Below are 19,132 nucleotides of genomic sequence, written 5' to 3'. Positions count from 1 at the left end.
TTCCATTTTTGCTTGACATAAAGTTTAGCTTTGTTTCAGGCCCACCAAATGTTTTCAGCGGGTGACAGGTGTGGATTGTTGTAGCCAGGATCTTACTACAGATTGATTCTGAGCTGTGAAATAAGCAAACCGTTCCCTGAGAATGACACACTGCCAGCATTTGTTGCTCTAAATTGTGTGCATTTTCCCTAGCATTAATGGTGCCCATACCATAAGACGTTGGGTAGGTCTTACCCTCTTTAGCCTGCAGTCAGTGATTTCTGACTTTCAAATTAAGATTTGTCACACCAGCGACCAGTTTTGTACTTTGCCTCAGTCCATCTTGAATGACTTCTTAGAGACTCAGCCTCACATCAGCGCTCTTTTCACTACTGAACCTAACGACGCTTTACAGCGTCTCACACACAGTCTTTGTCCTGTCTCAACTTTTTTTAAAACATGTTGCTGGCATCAAATTCAAAAATGACCATAGAGCTTAAAATAAACAGTAAAATGCTGTGATCATGCCCCTGAACGTTATAAACACGAGCTTAAAATTATTTGCAAGTCACTGCATTTTGTTTTTATTCACATTTTACACAGCAGCCTTAGTTTTATTGGTTACGGGTTGTAGTTTGTGTGTAAATAACCCCACACGTTCCCATATGTGTATCTATTTTGATTCTCATAACCTTCCCTTAAATTCCCTCAGCAGCGAGGAGGAGGTGGCCCACGGTATGAAAGTGTGGAGGAAGGCCCTGAGCGAAGTGCGCAGCGCCGCCCAGCTGGCCATGTGTATCCAGCAACTGCAGAAGTCCATTGCCTGGGAGAGGTCGATAATGAAAGTGGTAAGAGAATAAAAGAACAGCCTGTGTCCACAATGTTAATTGAAAACTATTAGGAAAGTTTGTACTTGTTTTTAATGGACGCACTTATTTTGTAGTACTGTCAGATTTGTAAGAAGGGGGATAATGAGGACCTCCTCCTGCTGTGTGATGGCTGTGACAAAGGCTGCCACACTTACTGTCACAAACCCAAGATCACCAGCATCCCAGAAGGAGACTGGTACTGCCCGGCCTGCATATCCAAGGTATCTGAACCTTTTATTACTTTTTAATGTGCATTTTTTTAGACTCATCTCAGGACTTATTTTACTCCTGTTTTGTAAAGTTGATGGTAGAAAGGCAAGAAGAAAAAGGACACATTGTAGAGTATATCTTGTGCATCTAAACCGCAAGGACACTTGCTCGCTCAAAGAAATCTCATCAGCTGCTCCTCCCCTAGAGTTTTATTGCTTGCTCTTCACTTTTATTGTCTGCAGCATGGATTTATCCCATTAAGTGACAGTAAAACTCACAAGTCATACTCATACTGATACAAGCTGAGTAACGATTTTTAACGCAGGCTTTAAAGAATTTGTGTTGATGCAGATGTGGTCAGCAAAGGGACTAAATATTATTGCTTGTCTAAGATATGGCAAATTGATATGACATTTTAGGAAAGGACAATATTAGGAGGATGAAACTAAATGGTTCCAGTTTGAATAGCACCCGAACTAAGGAAATGCTGCAATTTTGGGTACTTTTGCAGGCAAGTGGTCCATCCCCCAAAAGCAAAAAGCCTCCAGCCAAACCAGTAGCATCTAGTGGGGGGAGTAGCAAGAAGGGCGGAGAGGCAAAGAAGAATGGAAAGCAGGCCGGTAACGGGGAAGTGTCGGAGGATGACTCAGCAAGTGCCAGCAGTACGCCCAAAAAAGGAGCAAAAGACACCAGCAGGAAGAGGAAAACGGAGGACAGTTCACCTGCTCTAACGACATCCAATCAGGAGACTACTGGGTGTGTGAAGCGAGCCAAGACGGCTCGAGACAACAACAGGGACCTGGGATTATGCAGGTATGTCTCCATGGCATGTTTGCACTTGTCTTTCTGTGTCATTTTCTTCTCAGTAGTTGCACAGTAATTTCCACCTGCTACAAAGCTGTATGGAAAGGTTGGAGGATGTGTTTTACATTTTCTGTTGTGTTTAAAGCCACAAAACCTCTGATCAACGTTTACTTGCAGTATTTCATTCCTGGAATTTTTCAGCACAAAGTCAGCTTCTCTTTTGTTTTTTAGCGGTTTTATTAGCTCATAAAACCCTAAAGATTATGAGTTAAATGCAAACTTTAAACCTCCATGGACATATTTTTGACCAGCAGCAGAAACAAACTGTAACTGGTTAGGAAATGCTGTTTACACAACCACTTAGGGCAAAGCAGCACTATCTTAGCTTTCTTTTACCTCAGCTTTCAGCCTACTCAGCTTTCTGGGGAAATATCTGATTCTCCAGCTGTTAATGCTCCACTGTTCACCAGCTAGTCCTAGCTTTGTGTACCATAAACCCAAAACAATGATTTAAAAGAAACTTCCAGTATTCAGGCACAATGGGAGCCTCGTTCACACCCTTCACCCACATGTAACCGATCCCTTGTCAATCCAGAAATATTGGTTATAGCTGCTTAAACATAAGAGGAAATTATGAAAGAAAGCTTTTCTGTGTTACACACAAAGCTTATATTTACACAAAGTCGTGGCCAGAGTTTAACTGTGTGTTTGTGTGTCCTACAGAGTACTCCTTGCTGAGTTGGAGCGGCATCAGGATGCATGGCCTTTTCTCACACCTGTCAACCTGAAATCGGTGCCTGGCTACAGGAAGGTCATCAAGAAACCGATGGACTTCTCCACCATACGTGAGAAGCTTGTGAGCAGCCAGTGAGTTCCCATCGCTTCTCTCGGTTCTTTTTTCTGCTAAAAGCCTCGCGCAGAAGTTAAAGCAAGACCAGTGTTTTCAGTTTTGTTTAGTTTTTTTCAGGAATTATGTGATGTGTCTGCTGTTCTCTCTAACCTGAATATGTCTTCTTTTTTTTTTTAAATTTCAGGTATCAAAACCTGGAGACGTTCATCATCGATGTCAACTTGGTCTTTGATAACTGTGAAAAATTCAATGAAGACAATTCAGACATTGGTCGAGCTGGTCATAACATGAGGAAGTTCTTTGAGAAGCGCTGGACTGAGCTTCTGAAACAAACAAACTAAAACAAATAAAAAAAACACTTAAGATTAAAAAAAAAAAAAAAGTCTGTTCAGACTCTTCTCCAATACACCCATTCAACTTTTCGTACCGGAGCACCAGGTGTTACTTTTTATTTTGTGATGGAGAACGTGGCTTTGCAGGATGGTAGAAGAAGAAGCCAACTCCTTAATAAGGAACCTGTGGTGTGCTTAGGAGAGGTGTCACCTTGAAAAATAAAAAGTTGTTTAGGTGCACTGGATTTATTACAACAGGGATGAAAGCCCCAAAGAGTCCCAGAGAAATGGGGTGTCATAGTGCAATACCATTCCCTGTCTCAGAACACTGCACTGAATGAATCCTCAAAAATGTCAATGATGTGTCTGCGCTAGAATACTTTCCACTACTTGTAAATAGTTTGTTTTTGTTTATTTGGGTTTTTTTGTTCGTTTGTTATTTAATCGTATTATAGTGAATGTATTTAATTTTGTAATAATTATTTATGAATCAAGGTCCACTTCATTTTCTATGAAAAAGGAGGAATCAGCCGAACTGCTTTGACTTCTGAAAAGGAATGTGTTATTGTGTTATAATTTTTTTCTCTCTCTCTCTCCCAAATATCAAACAAAGCCAAGACAAAAAAAAAAGAAAAGGAAAAAAGAAAAAAAAAAGAGCTGTTTACACTGTTCAGTGCTTTGGGGCATCGGAGGACTGTATTCAATTGTTCGATCTGTAAAACTGCATTTATTTACAGCAACTGCAGAGGAACAGTTAGGCTGTGGTGATTCATGTGTATATACTGTTTATTAATGTCTATATTATGTCTTGTTTGGAACAATGTGTAAAAATTGTTTAAGAATATTAAGATATTGTTTATGCCTTAGAATGATTGTAGCATTCTATTTTAGTGAACGTGATGAAAACATTATCATAAATATTGTTTGTACAGTATATACATATCCTCTGCAAACACTGTGGTATCCTTAATCTTGGTAGTGCCTACCCTTCCAACAGGGGCATGTAGGGGATGTTATCGTTTTTAGTTTTCATTCTTTATGATAATTATTTTTTTATATGATTTCAATCCAACAAGGCCTCCAAAGTTGGACAGTGACACAGAAATCATTCCTCCCCATAAATAATAATAACTAAAAAGAGAAAAAAAGGAACAAGCATTCAGTTATGCTTCCATGATACATTTCCTCACAATCTGCCACAATACAAGGACCTAAGGCCATTTTTAACCACTGTGTTGAACCTTGCTGTGTGTTGTGGCCTGATGGAGGCAGCTAGATTTTTTTGTACCCAAGTCAAAAGTACTTGAAGTTACTTTATTTAAGATATTGTGGAATAAAAGTATCATTCTTTTGTAGGAGCTTTATTTTTCACTAGTGTGTGGCACGGACCTATTAAAAGGATGTTTTTCAACGTAAGTGACTCAAACTGGTTTCATTTCAAGTCCGACCTGCAGCTGTAGAAGTGCGGTTTAACTCTTTATTCTGTCAAAGTGCGAGTCATATGTAAAGTTGCACGTGTGACCCGATTAAAGAGAAATTTATTTTGTTTGTGCTTTTAGCTAAATATCTGCAATTGTACTTTACATCGTGTTAAATGCCTCTTTCATGACCAGACTGTAAAATGTTTTCAGGATCCTGAGAAGCTGCTCTGAAACATACATTTTTCAAGGATCTCAGAAACGGTGTCTCAAAACTGAATTCAACTTAACATCTGTAAATTAACAATAAAATCCAGAAAGAGCAGATCCTTATTTGTCTCATCGAGTGGCAGATTGTCATAATCCAAGCAGCCAGGAACACACAGGCACAAATGTAATCTTCAAAAAAATGGGTTTTATTATACCCCCAAAAAGGACAAGACGATTACAAAAATTCAAAATAACAAAAAATAAAGTTTTTAAGAATCAAGTGGGCCCATAAAAGAGGTTAACTTAACAGAACGCTACTCAAAAGTCACTTAACAAAAACATAGCTCAACAAACTGACCTGCCCAAATGAGAAACAGCTCCAGTTATATAGCAAATGAATAAACCATTATATACACCAAAGGTGAAAACTAAAGAGATAACAGCTAACCATCATTCAAGAAGAACCCCATTCCCCCTGCATGATCACAATAGATGGTCCAGTCCACTTTATTGGCTTCTGCATTTATGATCACAGAAGCTTTAGAGCATAACGTAAACATAAGACAAAAGACCAAATGAATATTACCCAAGTATCTCAGTTGTGTGGTTGCATGCATCCATCACACAGATCATAAAATGAAGACCGTTAATAAAAAGGAAAGTTAAGTGTGCCGTACACAGTTGGCAAGTGCAAGTTTAGCAAGTGCCTATTCCCAAGGTTTCTATACATTTTATTCTTGTAGGGAAAATATTAATCATGAACCCTGCCGCACGCTACAGTATGTATAGCCTGAGGCACTACACAGTTTAGACGCATACAGTTAGGTCCATAAGCATGTTGTTAATGACGTGTTTTGTAGTTTTACCTCTGTACATTACCAAACTCCAGATGTGACTTTCAGCTTTAATTCAAAAGGTTGTACAAAGGTTTTTACATGAAGTGCTGCGTAATTACAGCCATTTTTATACACAAGCCTTCATTGTCACATGCTTGAAAGTAATTGAGCAATTGACTGGTAACCAGTTTTCATAGCACTGTGAAGCCCATTCCCTCCTTTTCTTTTTTTCTTTCTTTCTTTTAATATTTATTTATTTTGAGGACAAATTAAGCAGATAAAAGATCTAGAACTGATTCAAAATTTTAAATTTGCATTTGGTGGTTGTTCACTGAAACTCTCAATTTGAGGTCCAGACCCAGTGGCGGTCCTAGCCTGTTTGGCGCCCTGGGCGAACACTCCCTCTGCCCCCCCCCCCCCCCCCCCCGGCCACACACACACACAGCAGTTGTGGAGTGTGCAGCAGTTGAGATGTTTAAGCTCCAGGCTTTGTGTTCATACAAGTACCGTATTTCCCGGACTACAAAGCGCACCTGAATATTAGCCGCACAAGCTAAAATCAGGGGAAAATCCTGTTTTGTACATACATTAGCCGCACTGACTAAAAGCCGCAGGTGTTTCAATGTTGACTTATCATATGTAAGAGAATATGCACAAAGGGAATTGTCAGGAAAGAGATGGCTGTTTGGAGACACACCCCTTTTATTAATATTTTGAAAAACAAGTTATGGGTACATATTTGCACAACTTTTTAGGTATATGTAAAAGTAGCGGTAATTACAAGTACGAAACATGTACTGTGCTTCATAAATGAGTAACAAATGTAGTACATAACAATAACCTACAGCACACCAGAAAAATAGATTCGGACTACCTTTTAGGCTCAAGAAAAGTCAGTCATTCACCACCATCTTCCTGCGCATTAAAACCACCAAAGTCCTCTTCTCCAGTGTCGGAAACGAACAGGCTCAGGGTGGCTTAGTCATCCACTCTCAGCTTCTTTCCTTCGTTGTCACTTTCAAAACCAAATAAATCCTCGTTGTCAGTGTCAGAGTCGAACACCCTCAGAAGGGCCGTGGCGGTGTCCTCCTCTCCATCATGCAGCAGTCCAGCCCTTTGAAATCCGTTGGTGATCGTGGATGTTTTCACACTTTTCCACGCTGTCAGAATCCACCGGTGGAGTTGAGCATAACTTGCTTTTCGCAAGTTTATTGCCGCTCGTCATCCACGACTCCCGCTGAACGCGTAGCGCTACTTTGAAGTTTGTTTTTCGCGCTACTTGTACGGCACTATGTTGCCTGGCGGATGGACATGTGACCAACATACCACTCTTGAACCCCGATACTGTGTGTCTGATCACATGCCCTTCCGCCAGGCAACGTAGTGCCGTACAACAGCGGAACAAACAAAACAAATCGTCTTACGATATCACAAAAATCCTGGACAATCTATAGAAAAGCCGCAGCTGACTAAAAGCCGCAGGGTTCAAAGCTTGTGCAAAAAGTAGCGGCATAGCCCGACAATTACGGTATATATTAATATTCTTCATCATAAATGTTCAACACCGTTTCTTTAACCGATAGCTAGGAGAAATTACGGCAAATAAATAAGCCCATTTGAGAAAACAAAAGAAAAAAAAAGAAAGAAAGGGGGATAGTTTAAATTTTAAAACACTTTACTTAAGGTAAAGATACAATATTATTCCTAATGAAGAAGCACCACGTCAAAAAAGTTGATGTCATTCCTCTGCTGTTGTTAAAATTCGGTTGATGGATCTGAAATGACAAAGATGAGGTCTTAGTGAAGAGAAAGTATTAGTAGCTACATCAACGCTGACCATTTAAAAAGACATCCACTCACAGAGTCAGTGTTTCAGGTCACTGGGAAATCCACTGCCGCTGATTTCGCTGTAACCTACAAAACAGGGTTTGATGCTTTAAAATTGGACTAACTTGTCAGCACCATTTAATTCAGCATTCCTGTGATTTTGGAGAATAAATGAATACCTGGCTGTCCATTGAGATGGCCGTAACTTGAACCGTTTGCCGGTGTGGTTTGATTGGAATGTAGTAGATGGCCACCTCTGCCGTCAGCGTAGTCTGTGCAGCGACGTTTTTCCGGTGGAAAGCCACTGTCACGTTCAAAGTCTCTGTCAAAGTGGTGTCGCTTGCGGCTCTCCCCTTCCTCGCTGCTTACTGAGTGGGAGATGGAAGCAGAGGAAGCAGAAGAAGCTAGTCCATGGTTTGGTTTCCCCACCGCACTGCCGCTGGGCTTGGAGCTTGTGGGATAGTCCCTCAGAGATCCATTCCCATTAACATGAACTACGCTGCCGTCAGCGTAGTCTGTGCAGCGACGTTTTTCCGGTGGAAAGCCATTGTCATGTTCAAAGTCTCTGTCAGAGTGGTGTCGCTTGCAGCTCTCCCCTTCCTCTCTGCTTCTGTGGCTCCGAGCTGCGTCTGGGCTGTGCAGGTCGGGATCGCTGTCCCGATGTCTCTTCTTTTTCTTCTTCATTTCCGCAGCTCTGTCTGAATCTCCGTCAGAACTTCTACGGGATGATAGAGAACCAATGACATTGTTTAAGAAAACCGAGATCAAGCTTTACAGCCAGCCTAAGACAGAAAAAGTGACCCATTATCAATAAAATGATGAAAATTCTTTACGTTTTTAAGAAAATAATAATACTGATAGTGAGCTTTAACCCCATATTATTTTCAAACAAAATCTAGCTTAAAACAAACACATTTCCTTCTGTTTTCATTAAAGGATCGAGAGAAAGATGGCAATACTCACCCACTCTCACGGTGTCTGTCTTTATCCTTTGATTTCTTCTTTTTCTTACTCTTTCTGTTTTTTTTTTAGTGTGGCGGGCATCAGAGCTGTCGTCCCTGTCTTTGCTGAGAGTCCTCTTGCGATTTTGATCCTCTTTGTCTGGAGAGGAAAGGCGAGCCCGTGGCGGGGAGCCCTTGAACTTGTTTGTTTCTGGTGCTGTAGAAGGTGAGAAATTTCCTTCCTTGTAGTCCCGTCTGTACTGGTGACGATCGTCGTCGCTTTCTCGTTCGTGACTCCTATCCCTGTTGTGTCTTTCTCTATCTCTGCCAGAGCTAGAGTACAGTCTTTGCCTGTCTCGGGAAGATCGTTTTTCATTGCAACTAGAACTAGGCTTGGACTGATACTGCTCCTTAGTATCCTTACGTCCTTCAGTCCCTGTTGTTGCACATTTATCTTGTGGTAGATCCTTGGCTTCATCCTTGCTTACGCTAACTTTCTGTGGAGCTGCAGAAGCCCCACTGGTGCTTTGAGAGCAGCCCGGCTGAGGGGGTAAGGCTGCAGGGTTGCCATCTTGCCCAGAAGAAGAAAGAGCGGAAGCAGATTCTTTAGCTGCAACAGAAGGGGTAGTTGTAGCAGTAGCTGAGGGTGAAGCGCTAACGGCGGAGGATTCTGTACAGTGAGGCAGGGGTTCAGATGGAGTTTTAGCCCTTGTGACAGGAGTGGAGAAATCCTGGCTTTCGTTAGCAGCAGGATGAATGCTCTGAGAAGAACTAGCCTGGGATGAGGCATCTTTGCTGGAAAAATAAAATACAAAAGCAATATGAGCAATGCTTTGTCACACTGGCAGAGAGGAAAGTCTGCACAGTTTTAAGATCACTCCTCTAAACTTAAAAATTTAAATGCATAAAATGGACAGCAGAGCAATAAGTTTTTTTTAGTTCAGTGTTAGGCTTACTTTGGTTGGCTATGGTCTCTGCCTATTCCATTAGCAACAGGAGCCGTAGACGTCAAACTGCCATGATTACTGCCAGAGATCTGATGTGCCCAAAATAAATAAAAGAAATATTAATAATATGTCCCTTTAAGAAAAACAAACAAAAACCCAAACAGACAAGCATTATGTGACGTAGGCTATGCACAGATACACCCACACACAGGTTGTTATCATCAGATTCCACATTTATTGAGAGTGTCCACGGAATTATAACAGAACACCGTCTGACAGCGGTCGGTTCCCGCAGCGTCTTCCTCCTCCACTCCTCTCCACCTCACTATATAAAAGGAAGGAAAACCACCATCAGTCCAAATCGCCATCAGCTGTTCTCATCAGCACCGCCCCGTTGAGCTCACTGCACCACTCCTCCCCTGCAGCCGCGCCCCGGACCACACCTCCGCCACATACCCCCACCGCCCGACTGAGGCCGGGGAGCCTTCCGGCCGAACCTACTCCCCCCCGCGAGCGAGAGAGGAAATCGGCCACCGCCATCTGCGCCCCCGGCCTATGGACCACCTTGAACTTAAAGGGCTGTAAAGCCAGATACCACCGGGTGATCCGGGCGTTGGCATCTTTCATGCGGTGGAGCCACTGCAGCGGGGCGTGGTCCGAGCAGAGGGTGAATGAGCGCCCCAGAAAGTAATAGCGAACGGAGTCGACCGCCCACCGGATAGCCAAGCACTCCTTCTCCACGGTGCTTTCCCGTCTTTCACGCTCTGCCAGCTTCCGGCTGATGTAAAGAATGGGACGGTCGGCCCCCCGCACCTACTGGGACAAAACGGCCCCCAGCCCCCTGTTCGAGGCGTCAGTCTGCAGAACAAAAGGGAGGGAAAAGTTAGGAGTGTGAAGCAGCGGCTCCCCACAGAGAGACTTTTTCACCTGCACAAACGCCGCCTGGCACGGCCCCGTCCACTGAAACAGATCTGGATCACCCTTCCGGGTAAGATCGGTTAAGGGGCTGGTCAGCTGCGCAAACCCTGGCACGAACCGGCGATAGTAACCTGCCAGCCCCAGAAACCGTCTCACCTCCTTTTTAGTCTTGGGTGCGGGCAGGATGCGATAGCCGCCGTCTTTTCCACCTGTGGACGCACCTGCCCGCCCCCCAAGTGGTACCCCAGATACTGTACCTCCCTCCGTCCAACCGCACACTTCTTCGGGTTGGCCGTGAGCCCCGCCCTCCTCAGGGACTCCAGGACCGCGGCCACCCGCTGCACATGCTTCGCCCAGGTGTCGCTATGGATGATCACGTCATCCAAGTAGGTTGCAGCATACGCAGCGTGCGGGCGCAGCACCCGGTCCATGAGGCGCTGGAAAGTGGCAGGGGCCCCGAACAAGCCGAACAGAAGCGTAACGAACTGGTACAACCCATACAGAGTGGAGAAGGCCGTTTTCGCCTTGGACTCGGCAGACAAGGGAATCTGCCAGTAGCCCTTGGTTAAGTCCAGTGTCGTGAAAAAACGGGCCGTGCCCAGCCGATCCAGGAGCTCGTCGACCCGGGGCATGGGATAAGCATCAAAACGTGACACTTCATTCACCTTGCGATAGTCGACACAGAACCGTATAGACCCATCCTTCTTCACCACCAGAACGATGGGGCTACACCAGGCGCTGTGCGACTCTTCGATCACTCCCATTCTCAGCATTTCAGCCAATTCCCTCTGCACAATTTGCCGTTTATGCTCAGGAAGCCTGTAGGGCCGTGAACGCATCGTCACGCCAGGCTGCGTTACAAAATGATGCTCAATGACAGACGTCCGGCCGGGCAGGGGGGAGAACACGTCAGCAAAACGCTGTTGTAACGCGACAACGTCCGCTCTCTGGGCCTGTGTGAGATGGTCATCACAAGGGAGGGAGGCGGGGATGACGGAATTTGGCACCTCCGGCCCCAACTCATCTCTCTCCTTAACCAGGCTCACCAGCGACGCGGATTCAACCTCTCTCCACTTTTTAAGGAGATTGAGGTGATAAATCTGCGTGGCCCCACCCCTGTCCGACCGAGCGACCTCATAGTCAACGTCCCCGACACGCCGTGTGACCACAAAGGGCCCTTGCCACTTGGCGAGCAACTTTGAGCTGGAGGAAGGGAGTAACACAAGCACTTTGTCTCCCGGTGAAAATTGCCTGAGTCTAGCCCCTCTGTTATACAGGCGCTGCTGACGCTGCTGAGCCTGGAGCAAATTCTCCCGTGACAACCTCCCCAAAGTGTGGAGTTTCGCTCTCAGGTCCAGCACGTACTGAATCTCATTCTTGGCGGGGCTCGGACCGTCCTCCCAGCTTTCTTTAATCAGGTCGAGCACCCCACGTGGCCTCCTGCCGAACAGCAGTTCAAAGGGAGAAAATCCCGTGGAGGCCTGGGGCACCTCCCGCACTGCGAATAACAGAGGGTCTAGCCAGCGGTCCCAATTGTGTTCATCCTCGTTAATGAACTTACGAATCATAGACTTCAAAGTCTTATTCAGCCGCTCCACCAGCCCGTCCGTCTGAGGGTGGTAGACGCTGGTCCGAATAGATTTAATGTCCAGTAATTCGTACAGTTCCCGCAGTGTACGAGACATAAACGACGTGCCCTGGTCAGTCAGTATCTCTTTTAGGATTCCGACTCGGGAGATGACCTGAAACACCACTCTTTGCAGAGATGGTGCGCAGCGGGACTGCTTCCGGGTACCACGTTGCATAATCCACCAGGACTAACACAAAGCGGTAGCCGCGTGCACTCCGGTGAAACGGCCCGATGAGGTCCATGCCAATGCGCTCGAACGGGACCTCTATGAGTGGAAGCGGACGCAAAGGCACTTTTGGTATGGCCGGCTGATTAACAAGTTGGCAGTCCGGGCAGGACGCGCACCAGCGGCACACATCCGCTCGGATGCCTGGCCAATAAAATCGGGCCGTTATTCGCTCCAGAGTTTTTTCGTATCCCATATGCCCTGCCATGGGGTTATAATGAGCCGCCTGGAAAATCGTTTCCCAGCGGCCCTGCGGCACCAACAGCTGGGTGTGTGTCACCACCTGCTCCAGTGGGAAATCGCCCGTGGGGGGAACTTCCGGAGCCGGCGGGGCTTCCCGTGAAGGACCCGCCGTCTCCCCCTCCCCAGAGTCAGTGTCGGACGGCCCCGCGTCACCGCTGAGCGCCGCGCAGACGCTACATGCTACTAACGGTCGTGATCGCACCCCCGCGTACTGTCCCAACAGATGATGAAACCCCGGCCAATTCGTGCCCAGAATTAGGGGATGCGACAGGCGCGGGCTAACCGCAGCCGTTACTCTATGCGTTTTGCCCTTATACTTTAATAACAGCGGCACTATGGGATACCTGTGAACATCACCATGAACACACCTCACCTCCACCCATTCTGCCTCCAGCAATGCCCCGGGGCGAACCAAACCTTGGTGCACGAGGGTCTGCGTGCAGCCTGTGTCCACCAAAGCATGGCGTATACCCCCTCGAGTCCTTACCTGAATGCTGTATGTCCCTCCCGGACCGGGAGAGGGCGCTGAAGCACCGGCAACGTGGAACACCTGCCCCACCTCCATCAGAGGACAGTCCCTCCTCAGGTGTCCCGGCTGTCCGCACTTCCAGCACTCCTGCCCCGGCATCTGTGCTGTTCTCCGTGGCTCAGGGGCAGCACTGCTCATGTCCGATCCCTGGGAAGGCACAAACGCAGCAAAAGGATTAGTGGGGCTCAGCGCCGGCGCCCGCTCTGCCTGCCCTAGTGCAGGCACCCGGCGCTTTGGTGCCGGCACCGGGGCTTGTCTGTTCGGCCTCCGGCCGCTGTCCCCGGGCTCCCCCGCTCTAGCGGCAAGGTGGTCCTCCGCCAACGTAACCGCCACCTCCAGACTCGCGGGACGGTGGCACCTGACCCATCTCGCCGTCTCCGCAGGCAGCGTCTCGCCCTCTGATGATCCCGGCTGCAGCCAGCGTACGGCCGCGTCATGCAGCTTCCGGGCCCAAGCAAACGGCCGATCCGCCGCAGCCAGCCGACAGGCCCGGAACCGCCGGCGGTGATCTTCAGCGGTGAGCCCCAACCTGTCCACCACCACCCGGCTCACGTCCTGGAAGCTGCCCCTCGAGGCCGGCGGCAGACTCAGGGCCGCCGTCCGAGCCTCCCCCGACAGCAGAGGAAGCAAACGCGGAGCCCACTCCACCTGCGGCCACTGGCAGGCCTCCGCCGTGGCACGAAAAGTCTCCAGAAAGACCTGGGGGTCGTCCCCGTCCCCGATCCGGGGCACCACCACCGACAGCGGCGGGGACTTCGGCGGGGCAGCGGCGCCAACCAGCCGCTCCAGAACCAGAGTCTGCCGGTCCGTCTGCTCCTGCAGCGCAGCCAGGTGAGCTCGCTGGGCTGCCGCATGGTCGTGGCTCATCTTCGCCATCTCCGCCAGCATCTGCGCCAGAAGCTGCAAAGGCTGGGCGGGCGGCGCAGCCTGCGGGTCGGACATCCCCACACCGGCAGGCTCCTGGGTTTCGACACCACTTGTGACGTAGGCTATGCACAGATACACCCACACACAGGTTGTTATCATCAGATTCCACATTTATTGAGAGTGTCCACGGAATTATAACAGAACACCGTCTGACAGCAGTCGGTTCCCGCAGCGTCTTCCTCCTCCGCTCCTCTCCACCTCACTATATAAAAGGAAGGAAAACCACCATCAGTCCAAATCGCCATCAGCTGTTCTCATCAGCACCGCCCCGTTGAGCTCACTGCACCACTCCTCCCCTGCAGCTGCGCCCTGGACCACACCTCTGCCACACATTATAAAAATAAAGACAAGATTTACCTTGTCAGGGCCGCTGTGTCCATTCACTTTGTGATGACCATTGTGGCTGGATTTGAAGTCTCCATACGTTTGTCCATTTAATCCATTGCCATTATGGTTCACTCCTGACTTCCCATTGATAATTCTCCCAAAACCGCCAAAGACATTTCCTGTGTCTTTATTTTCATTAGGATGAGACTTGGATGAACTGCCGTTATCCAGAGTGCCACAGTTCTCTTGGTCTGATTCCTCTGAAGACTCTTGGCTGTACGGCACCAGGAAGGACGCCCCGTTTCCTACAGGGTTCTGATCCCCATTACTGAAAGGCATGCCGCTGACTTGGTTTAGTGGACCCTCAGTAGCTGAGGGTGAAGCGCTAACAGCGGAGGATTCTGTACAGTGAGGCAGGGGTTCAGATGGAGTTTTAGCCCTTGTGACAGGAGTGGAGAAATCCTGGCTTTCATTAGCAGCAGGATGAAAGGCATGCCGCTGACTTGGTTTAGTGGACGCGGAATAAAACGAACGTCTGGTTGGACGTCTGAGGTAGACTGTGAGGAGGACAAAGAGCTGGAGGAGGACAAAGAGCTGGAGGAACTGCTGGCGGAGGACGGCTTGCAGTAAGAGGAGGAAGAAGCAGATGGGCAAATTGGTTTGCTTAGCCCAACTGAAAATGAAAGCTTCTGTTGTTTGTCGCTCTCTGGAATCATTGTGGGCCAGCTTACTGAGTGGGAGATGGAAGCAGAGGAAGCGGAAGAAGCTAGTCCATGGTTTGGTTTCCCCACCGCACTGCCGCTGAAGAGAACTCTGAAGGAACAAGAAGTCACAACAACAGGTTTTTAGAACAGAAACACTGGGTTTAACAAAACAACAACATTATCAGTACCCTCAGGTGAGGAAGTACCTTGTTCATGTGTGGTGGCAGCTGGGGGCCTATGAAGCCAACACTGTTGTGATGCATGGTGGCGATGGTGCGTGGGATCACCACCGGCTGGGGAGATGACTGACCAGATATGCCAGCGTTATGGTTCAAGTGGCTGTAGTCCCCAGTTTTTTTCACATCTGTGCACCTGATCACATGGAAAAAAGAATATTAACCATGACAAAGCATCAACATTATAAAATTAGGTTATAATAATACATTTTCTACAAGAAAAGTGGGAATAAACATGTCTACATTATTAAATAATGATGGGAAAAGTTCTACTGAAGGAATAAGCCTAGAATGTTTAAAAATACCGATGTTTACTCACTTGATGTAGAAGAGGACATATGCCTGCTGGTTTAGGACGGTCCTAATGTCACTGACTAACACGGACGAGTCATTCATCTGAAACCAGTGCCCATTGCTGGCCTGTGAGACAGAATGAGAGAGATGTGACACAGCAGATTCAGTTTCTGAATTGAATTTGAGCTAAAAAGAAGAATCTTATGGTTATATAGGGGTCTTTTTTTCTTTCTTTCAATGCATACAAAGTATTTTTCTCTGTTTGTGTAAACGGAGGCGGAAGGCTGGTTTTACTTCCACAGTGGGTTTTGTGCGAAGGAAGGAAACCTTCCTCCAAACGGACAGAGCAGTGGAGCCGCCAAGGGAAAGCACACGAATAAAATCTGTATAATTAAAATATAATTTATTATATTTAAATAGTTAAAAATGTAAAATGAATTAAAACAACCTTGGCCAAGGGGTAACACAATAAAAATCAATAAAACACAACATTAAAAGTCCAGTGGCCTGCGCCACGACCTAAAAGTCCCAGGGAGCTAAGAAATCCAGCGAAGTAGTATAAAAAGGGAAACCCAGCGGAGTCCTCTCCTTCCTTTCCGCATTCGCGTCCCGATATGCTGGAGAAAGGGAGGAGCGGCAGTCACTATTCTTCTAGACAGTTTTATTTCATAAAAAGGGATAAGTCAGAGACTTACCCCGGGTGGGCAGAGCTCTCAACTCCGCCCGCCGCTTCTTTAAAACTGCAAATCGGCACAGCCGTCTCGTGCCTTCCGCTGGTGCTGTCTCCGCTCTCCCCGCTGGTGTTGTCACTCCCCGCTGGCGATTTCGAGCCTCCAGCCCGAAGCCGAGGCCCTCAGCCTCTAGCCTTCAAGCGCAGCCGTCAATCACAGCTCTACAGCCCAAGCCTTCTCTCCATATCTCTGGCTCGGCTTCTCAGTCACTCCGGTCACTCTCTCTCGTCCCTTCCACTTCGAGCCTCCAGCCCGAAGCCACCGAGGCGCTCAGCCTCTAGCCTTCGAGCGCAACTCCTCAAAGCAAAGTTTTCCTTCTTCACTCGTCCTCAAAAAGCGCTCCTTTCTGTCGTCTACCCAGCCCTCTTATTGGCCTCTCTGGTACCTCTCAGGTGAAATCAAGTTAGTAATCAGATAGGGTGGAGTCTTTACAGGACAGTTGTTCAATTAAATAAGATAAAAACATGCAATAGAACTCATACAAACAAACCCAATATACAATATTAAAATATTAAACAGATAAAACATCGCAAAACATGCACAGTAAAAACTCCAAATAACTTGTCCCGTTTCACCCCGTGACATTTGCATTCAGTTTTCTGCTAAAATGTGTTGTTTATGGTGTGTGTTTGTTTGTACTAAGCAACAGCAGCATTCAAACAGATTCGGGCACAGCCAGTACCTTAATATAGCAGAAATAGTGTCCAGCATGACAACTCAATCCAGAGTGAACCAGCACAGCATACAGCCTGTAGAGCTGGGGCTCCCCATGGGACTGAGACATGAAGGGCCGCAGATCCAGATGCTCCAAATACTTCACATCCTGATGACCACCAAACAAAAAATTTCGTCACGTCATCACTGAACAACCGGATAGCCAGTGGCAGTCCTAGCCTTTTGGCGCCCTGGGCGAACACTTGCACTGCTGTAACTGGAGCCTCGTCGTCTCGTCTCTCTTTATACTGGACTGTAGCGGAGATGACAATAAAGTTTACTTTGACTTCAGCAGCAAGCAGGTGCACCGAGGGCTCTCGCGCTCACTTTTCGTGTATAGCATTTCGAAAAAACATCGGTGCAAATTATAAGTCTGTATTATAATGTCTGGTGTTTTCGTGTTTGTTGGTTTGTTTTTATTTTGTTTTATTTTGCGAGTTGGTTATTGGATGCTGCTCCAGCCAGCCAGAGAATCCCCCGCCGCCCCGCCCTCTCCTCTCTGCGCCGCAAGCAGCAGGCGTAGGGGTGGGTTTTTATAATCGATTCATCGATTAAAATCGATTCTGGCTTGGATAACGTAAAATCGATTCATTAAAATCCTGAATCGATTTTTTAATATAAATTTATTTTGCCCAAAATGCCAGAATCTCAGGTGAAATCTCACAAAATTTCAAGAACCAGCAAAGAGTTAAGACAGTAAATGAGAGCAGGTACACGGATTCTGCACATAGACTTAAACACACAGCGCGACCCGCGGATCAGAATCAGTTAGATGTCGCCTTTCTCACAGTCCGGGCTGAAAGCCGACAGCTCGCTGATTCTGATCTGTCGGCGGGTCCGCGCTTTGTGTTCACACCCTTTATGCGCTGATTCTAAAGCTGTTAGTTTGATCTCTCTCCAAACAGTATTGACCGAACCAGCAGCAAAAGAAGATCCAAACGCTTCACATAAACATCATCGTGAATTCACTCTGACTTTTACTGTTTTGCTTCCACCGCGATGCACAGCTCTCTCTCTCTCTCTGTACTTCAAGAACAGTTTCCCTTTCTTCATTAATCTCTTGCTTGTTACGCACAAATCTACTGTTGTTTACAGTGCTGTCGGCTGCTGTTTTTTTTCCCTTTTACATTCTTTCGAAAAGAAAACCTCATTTCTGCTGTTCAATACTGAACAAATTTAAACTTTTTAAAATTATTCAAAATGCAAAACGCTTAACCGTGTCTCTAATAAAACCGCTGTAACATCAGAGGTAATGTTCATATGTTGATTAATGGTTTTCTTTCGTTTTTGATGTACTGCAGAATATTTTTATAAAATTCCAGGCCAGGAAAATCACCATCATGTTTTTCTGTGTTTTATCTTCAGCTACTTTGACACAAAAGCATCTGCTGTGACGCTTACACCTGGACCTTGTGAATCGGAATTGAATCGATTCTAGAAATCAGTGACGATACCCAGCCCTAAGCAGGCGCACCTCGCAAACGAAGGGCGTCCTTACTCCCAGCAAATGGGCGATAGAAAACTGATCGGTGCCTATGCCATTCCCAATCCGGTTGTTCAGTCTGACGTCACTAGCCGTGTCTGGACCTAAACTCCGCTGCAGGTCCATATATCAAACGATCACTGTGGCATTACTGAGAGTTGAAAAACTGTCTAAAGTCTTTCATCTTTAATAAAATGATCAGCGTTCTGCTCTACCAGGTGTAACAATTGAGTTTAACATCCAGGCATCCATGAAAACGGAATTTATGACATTTAACGGAGTTAGAAGTTAGCAGGGAGTTAGCTCGCTAGCTTCTATCTAAATACAATATAGCATGTCCTGACTGCGGCGGTTTGGAAACAAATTAAAACATACAGCTCTGTTATCGCTTCCAGCATAAATGAAGACAGAAAACTAAACAGCAGTGACGTTTGTAGGGCTACTGAATTTGGGCTAGCTGGTATATAATGATGTGCTACGTGACCGCTAGCGACACAGCTATGTTAGCATAATATAAACAAGCTAACTTTTTTTCCACTCGATAAAAGTTAACGTGAGTGTTCTTGGTGGTCAGGAACAAATGTAATCGCATGGCAGGATGCTGTAAAAGGACCAAACTTCAGCCAGGAGAACAACTGAGATAATCCATCCATAATACGAGGTTAGTCATTCATATACTGCTGCATGGGCTGGGCTGTAGTTACATCCTAAGGTTTTAAAAACTGAGCTTAAATGATTAGCGGTAATAAAAGACGAGGGAGGTCAACAATGATCACTGACTGTTTTAGGAGCTTTTTGAGATTAAATAGAAGAAAATACATAACATTAAACATGTTAACAACACAAAAGCCATATTAAACGCAGACTACTTTAGGCCCGGAAGTAGGATTCGTCATGTCATCATTGAACAACCGGATATGCGCTGGCTGACGTCGGCAGTGGCGTGT

General features: G+C 46.5%; 4 protein-coding genes across 19 annotated transcripts in view; 1 reads left to right on the top strand and 3 right to left on the bottom strand.

Moving 5' to 3' along the window:
• The window catches only part of LOC146718893 (bromodomain adjacent to zinc finger domain protein 2B-like), a 67,956-nt gene extending 63,496 nt beyond the window's left edge, over positions 1 to 4,460 (top strand). For 11 of the 13 annotated variants that reach the window (XM_085457186.1, XM_085457159.1, XM_085457133.1 and 8 more), the window contains 5 exons: positions 692 to 827; positions 923 to 1,069; positions 1,570 to 1,871; positions 2,586 to 2,729; positions 2,897 to 4,460. In XM_085457186.1, the coding sequence (XP_085313312.1) occupies positions 692 to 827; positions 923 to 1,069; positions 1,570 to 1,871; positions 2,586 to 2,729; positions 2,897 to 3,053 (886 nt within the window). In that variant the 3' untranslated portion in view covers positions 3,054 to 4,460. The remainder of the gene's footprint in view (positions 1 to 691; positions 828 to 922; positions 1,070 to 1,569; positions 1,872 to 2,585; positions 2,730 to 2,896) is intronic. The other 2 variants (XM_085457169.1, XM_085457099.1) reach the window with 1 other exon arrangement.
• A 1,536-nt stretch (positions 4,461 to 5,996) lies between these two features.
• On the bottom strand, positions 5,997 to 8,357 carry LOC146718892 (uncharacterized). The gene is made up of 4 exons (XM_085457076.1): positions 8,299 to 8,357; positions 7,515 to 8,053; positions 7,369 to 7,422; positions 5,997 to 7,283 (listed from the first exon to the last, which is right to left on the bottom strand). Exons 2-3 carry the CDS (start codon positions 8,017 to 8,019, stop codon positions 7,373 to 7,375), a joined length of 555 nt encoding a protein of 184 aa, XP_085313202.1. The 5' UTR covers positions 8,020 to 8,053; positions 8,299 to 8,357; the 3' UTR covers positions 5,997 to 7,283; positions 7,369 to 7,372.
• Positions 8,358 to 8,365: 8 nt separating this feature from the next.
• LOC146718891 (uncharacterized) lies at positions 8,366 to 13,807 on the bottom strand (the record flags this gene model as incomplete). The annotated part of the gene is made up of 3 exons (XM_085457029.1): positions 12,728 to 13,807; positions 9,233 to 9,312; positions 8,366 to 9,071 (listed from the first exon to the last, which is right to left on the bottom strand). Coding segments are annotated over exons 1-3 (1,866 nt in total), but the record flags the coding sequence as incomplete, so codon positions are not given.
• Positions 13,808 to 13,841: 34 nt separating this feature from the next.
• On the bottom strand, positions 13,842 to 16,240 carry LOC146718890 (uncharacterized). 4 transcript variants are annotated; one of them, XM_085457063.1, is made up of 4 exons: positions 15,283 to 16,240; positions 14,934 to 15,099; positions 14,054 to 14,836; positions 13,842 to 13,898 (listed from the first exon to the last, which is right to left on the bottom strand). In XM_085457063.1, exons 1-4 carry the CDS (start codon positions 15,357 to 15,359, stop codon positions 13,896 to 13,898), a joined length of 1,029 nt encoding a protein of 342 aa, XP_085313189.1. In that variant the 5' UTR covers positions 15,360 to 16,240; the 3' UTR covers positions 13,842 to 13,895. The 4 variants fall into 4 exon arrangements, with proteins under 4 accessions (XP_085313189.1, XP_085313175.1, XP_085313181.1 ...); XM_085457049.1 differs by lacking the exon at positions 13,842 to 13,898 and having other exon boundaries at positions 13,925 to 14,836; positions 15,283 to 15,383; positions 15,503 to 16,240; XM_085457055.1 differs by lacking the exon at positions 13,842 to 13,898 and having other exon boundaries at positions 13,925 to 14,836; positions 15,283 to 15,383; positions 15,953 to 16,240.
• Between the last annotated feature and the right edge of the window lie 2,892 nt (positions 16,241 to 19,132).

Source organism: Copadichromis virginalis, linkage group LG1 (assembly GCF_057382275.1).
Source record: "Copadichromis virginalis isolate Kocher_CV1m ecotype Utaka linkage group LG1, C_Virginalis_male_GT1.1, whole genome shotgun sequence".
In the NCBI taxonomy this organism is placed as follows: Eukaryota; Metazoa; Chordata; class Actinopteri; order Cichliformes; family Cichlidae; genus Copadichromis; species Copadichromis virginalis.
The sequence above is the reverse complement of the archived record's forward strand: the minus strand, read 5'-3'. Positions and strand labels throughout refer to the sequence as shown.

Excerpts from the sequence above, each read along its gene's own strand:
- LOC146718890 (XM_085457041.1), bottom strand. The coding sequence starts at position 15,359 with ATGAATGACTCGTCCGTGTTAGTCAGTGACATTAGGACCGTCCTAAAC. Across the intron at positions 15,100-15,282 it reads TATGTCCTCTTCTACATCAA|GTGCACAGATGTGAAAAAAA; the intron begins GTGAGTAAACAT and ends CCATGTGATCAG. Across the intron at positions 14,837-14,933 it reads TGCCACCACACATGAACAAG|AGTTCTCTTCAGCGGCAGTG; the intron begins GTACTTCCTCAC and ends TTGTTCCTTCAG.
- LOC146718892 (XM_085457076.1), bottom strand. The coding sequence starts at position 8,019 with ATGAAGAAGAAAAAGAAGAGACATCGGGACAGCGATCCCGACCTGCAC. Across the intron at positions 7,423-7,514 it reads CCATCTCAATGGACAGCCAG|GTTACAGCGAAATCAGCGGC; the intron begins GTATTCATTTAT and ends CCTGTTTTGTAG.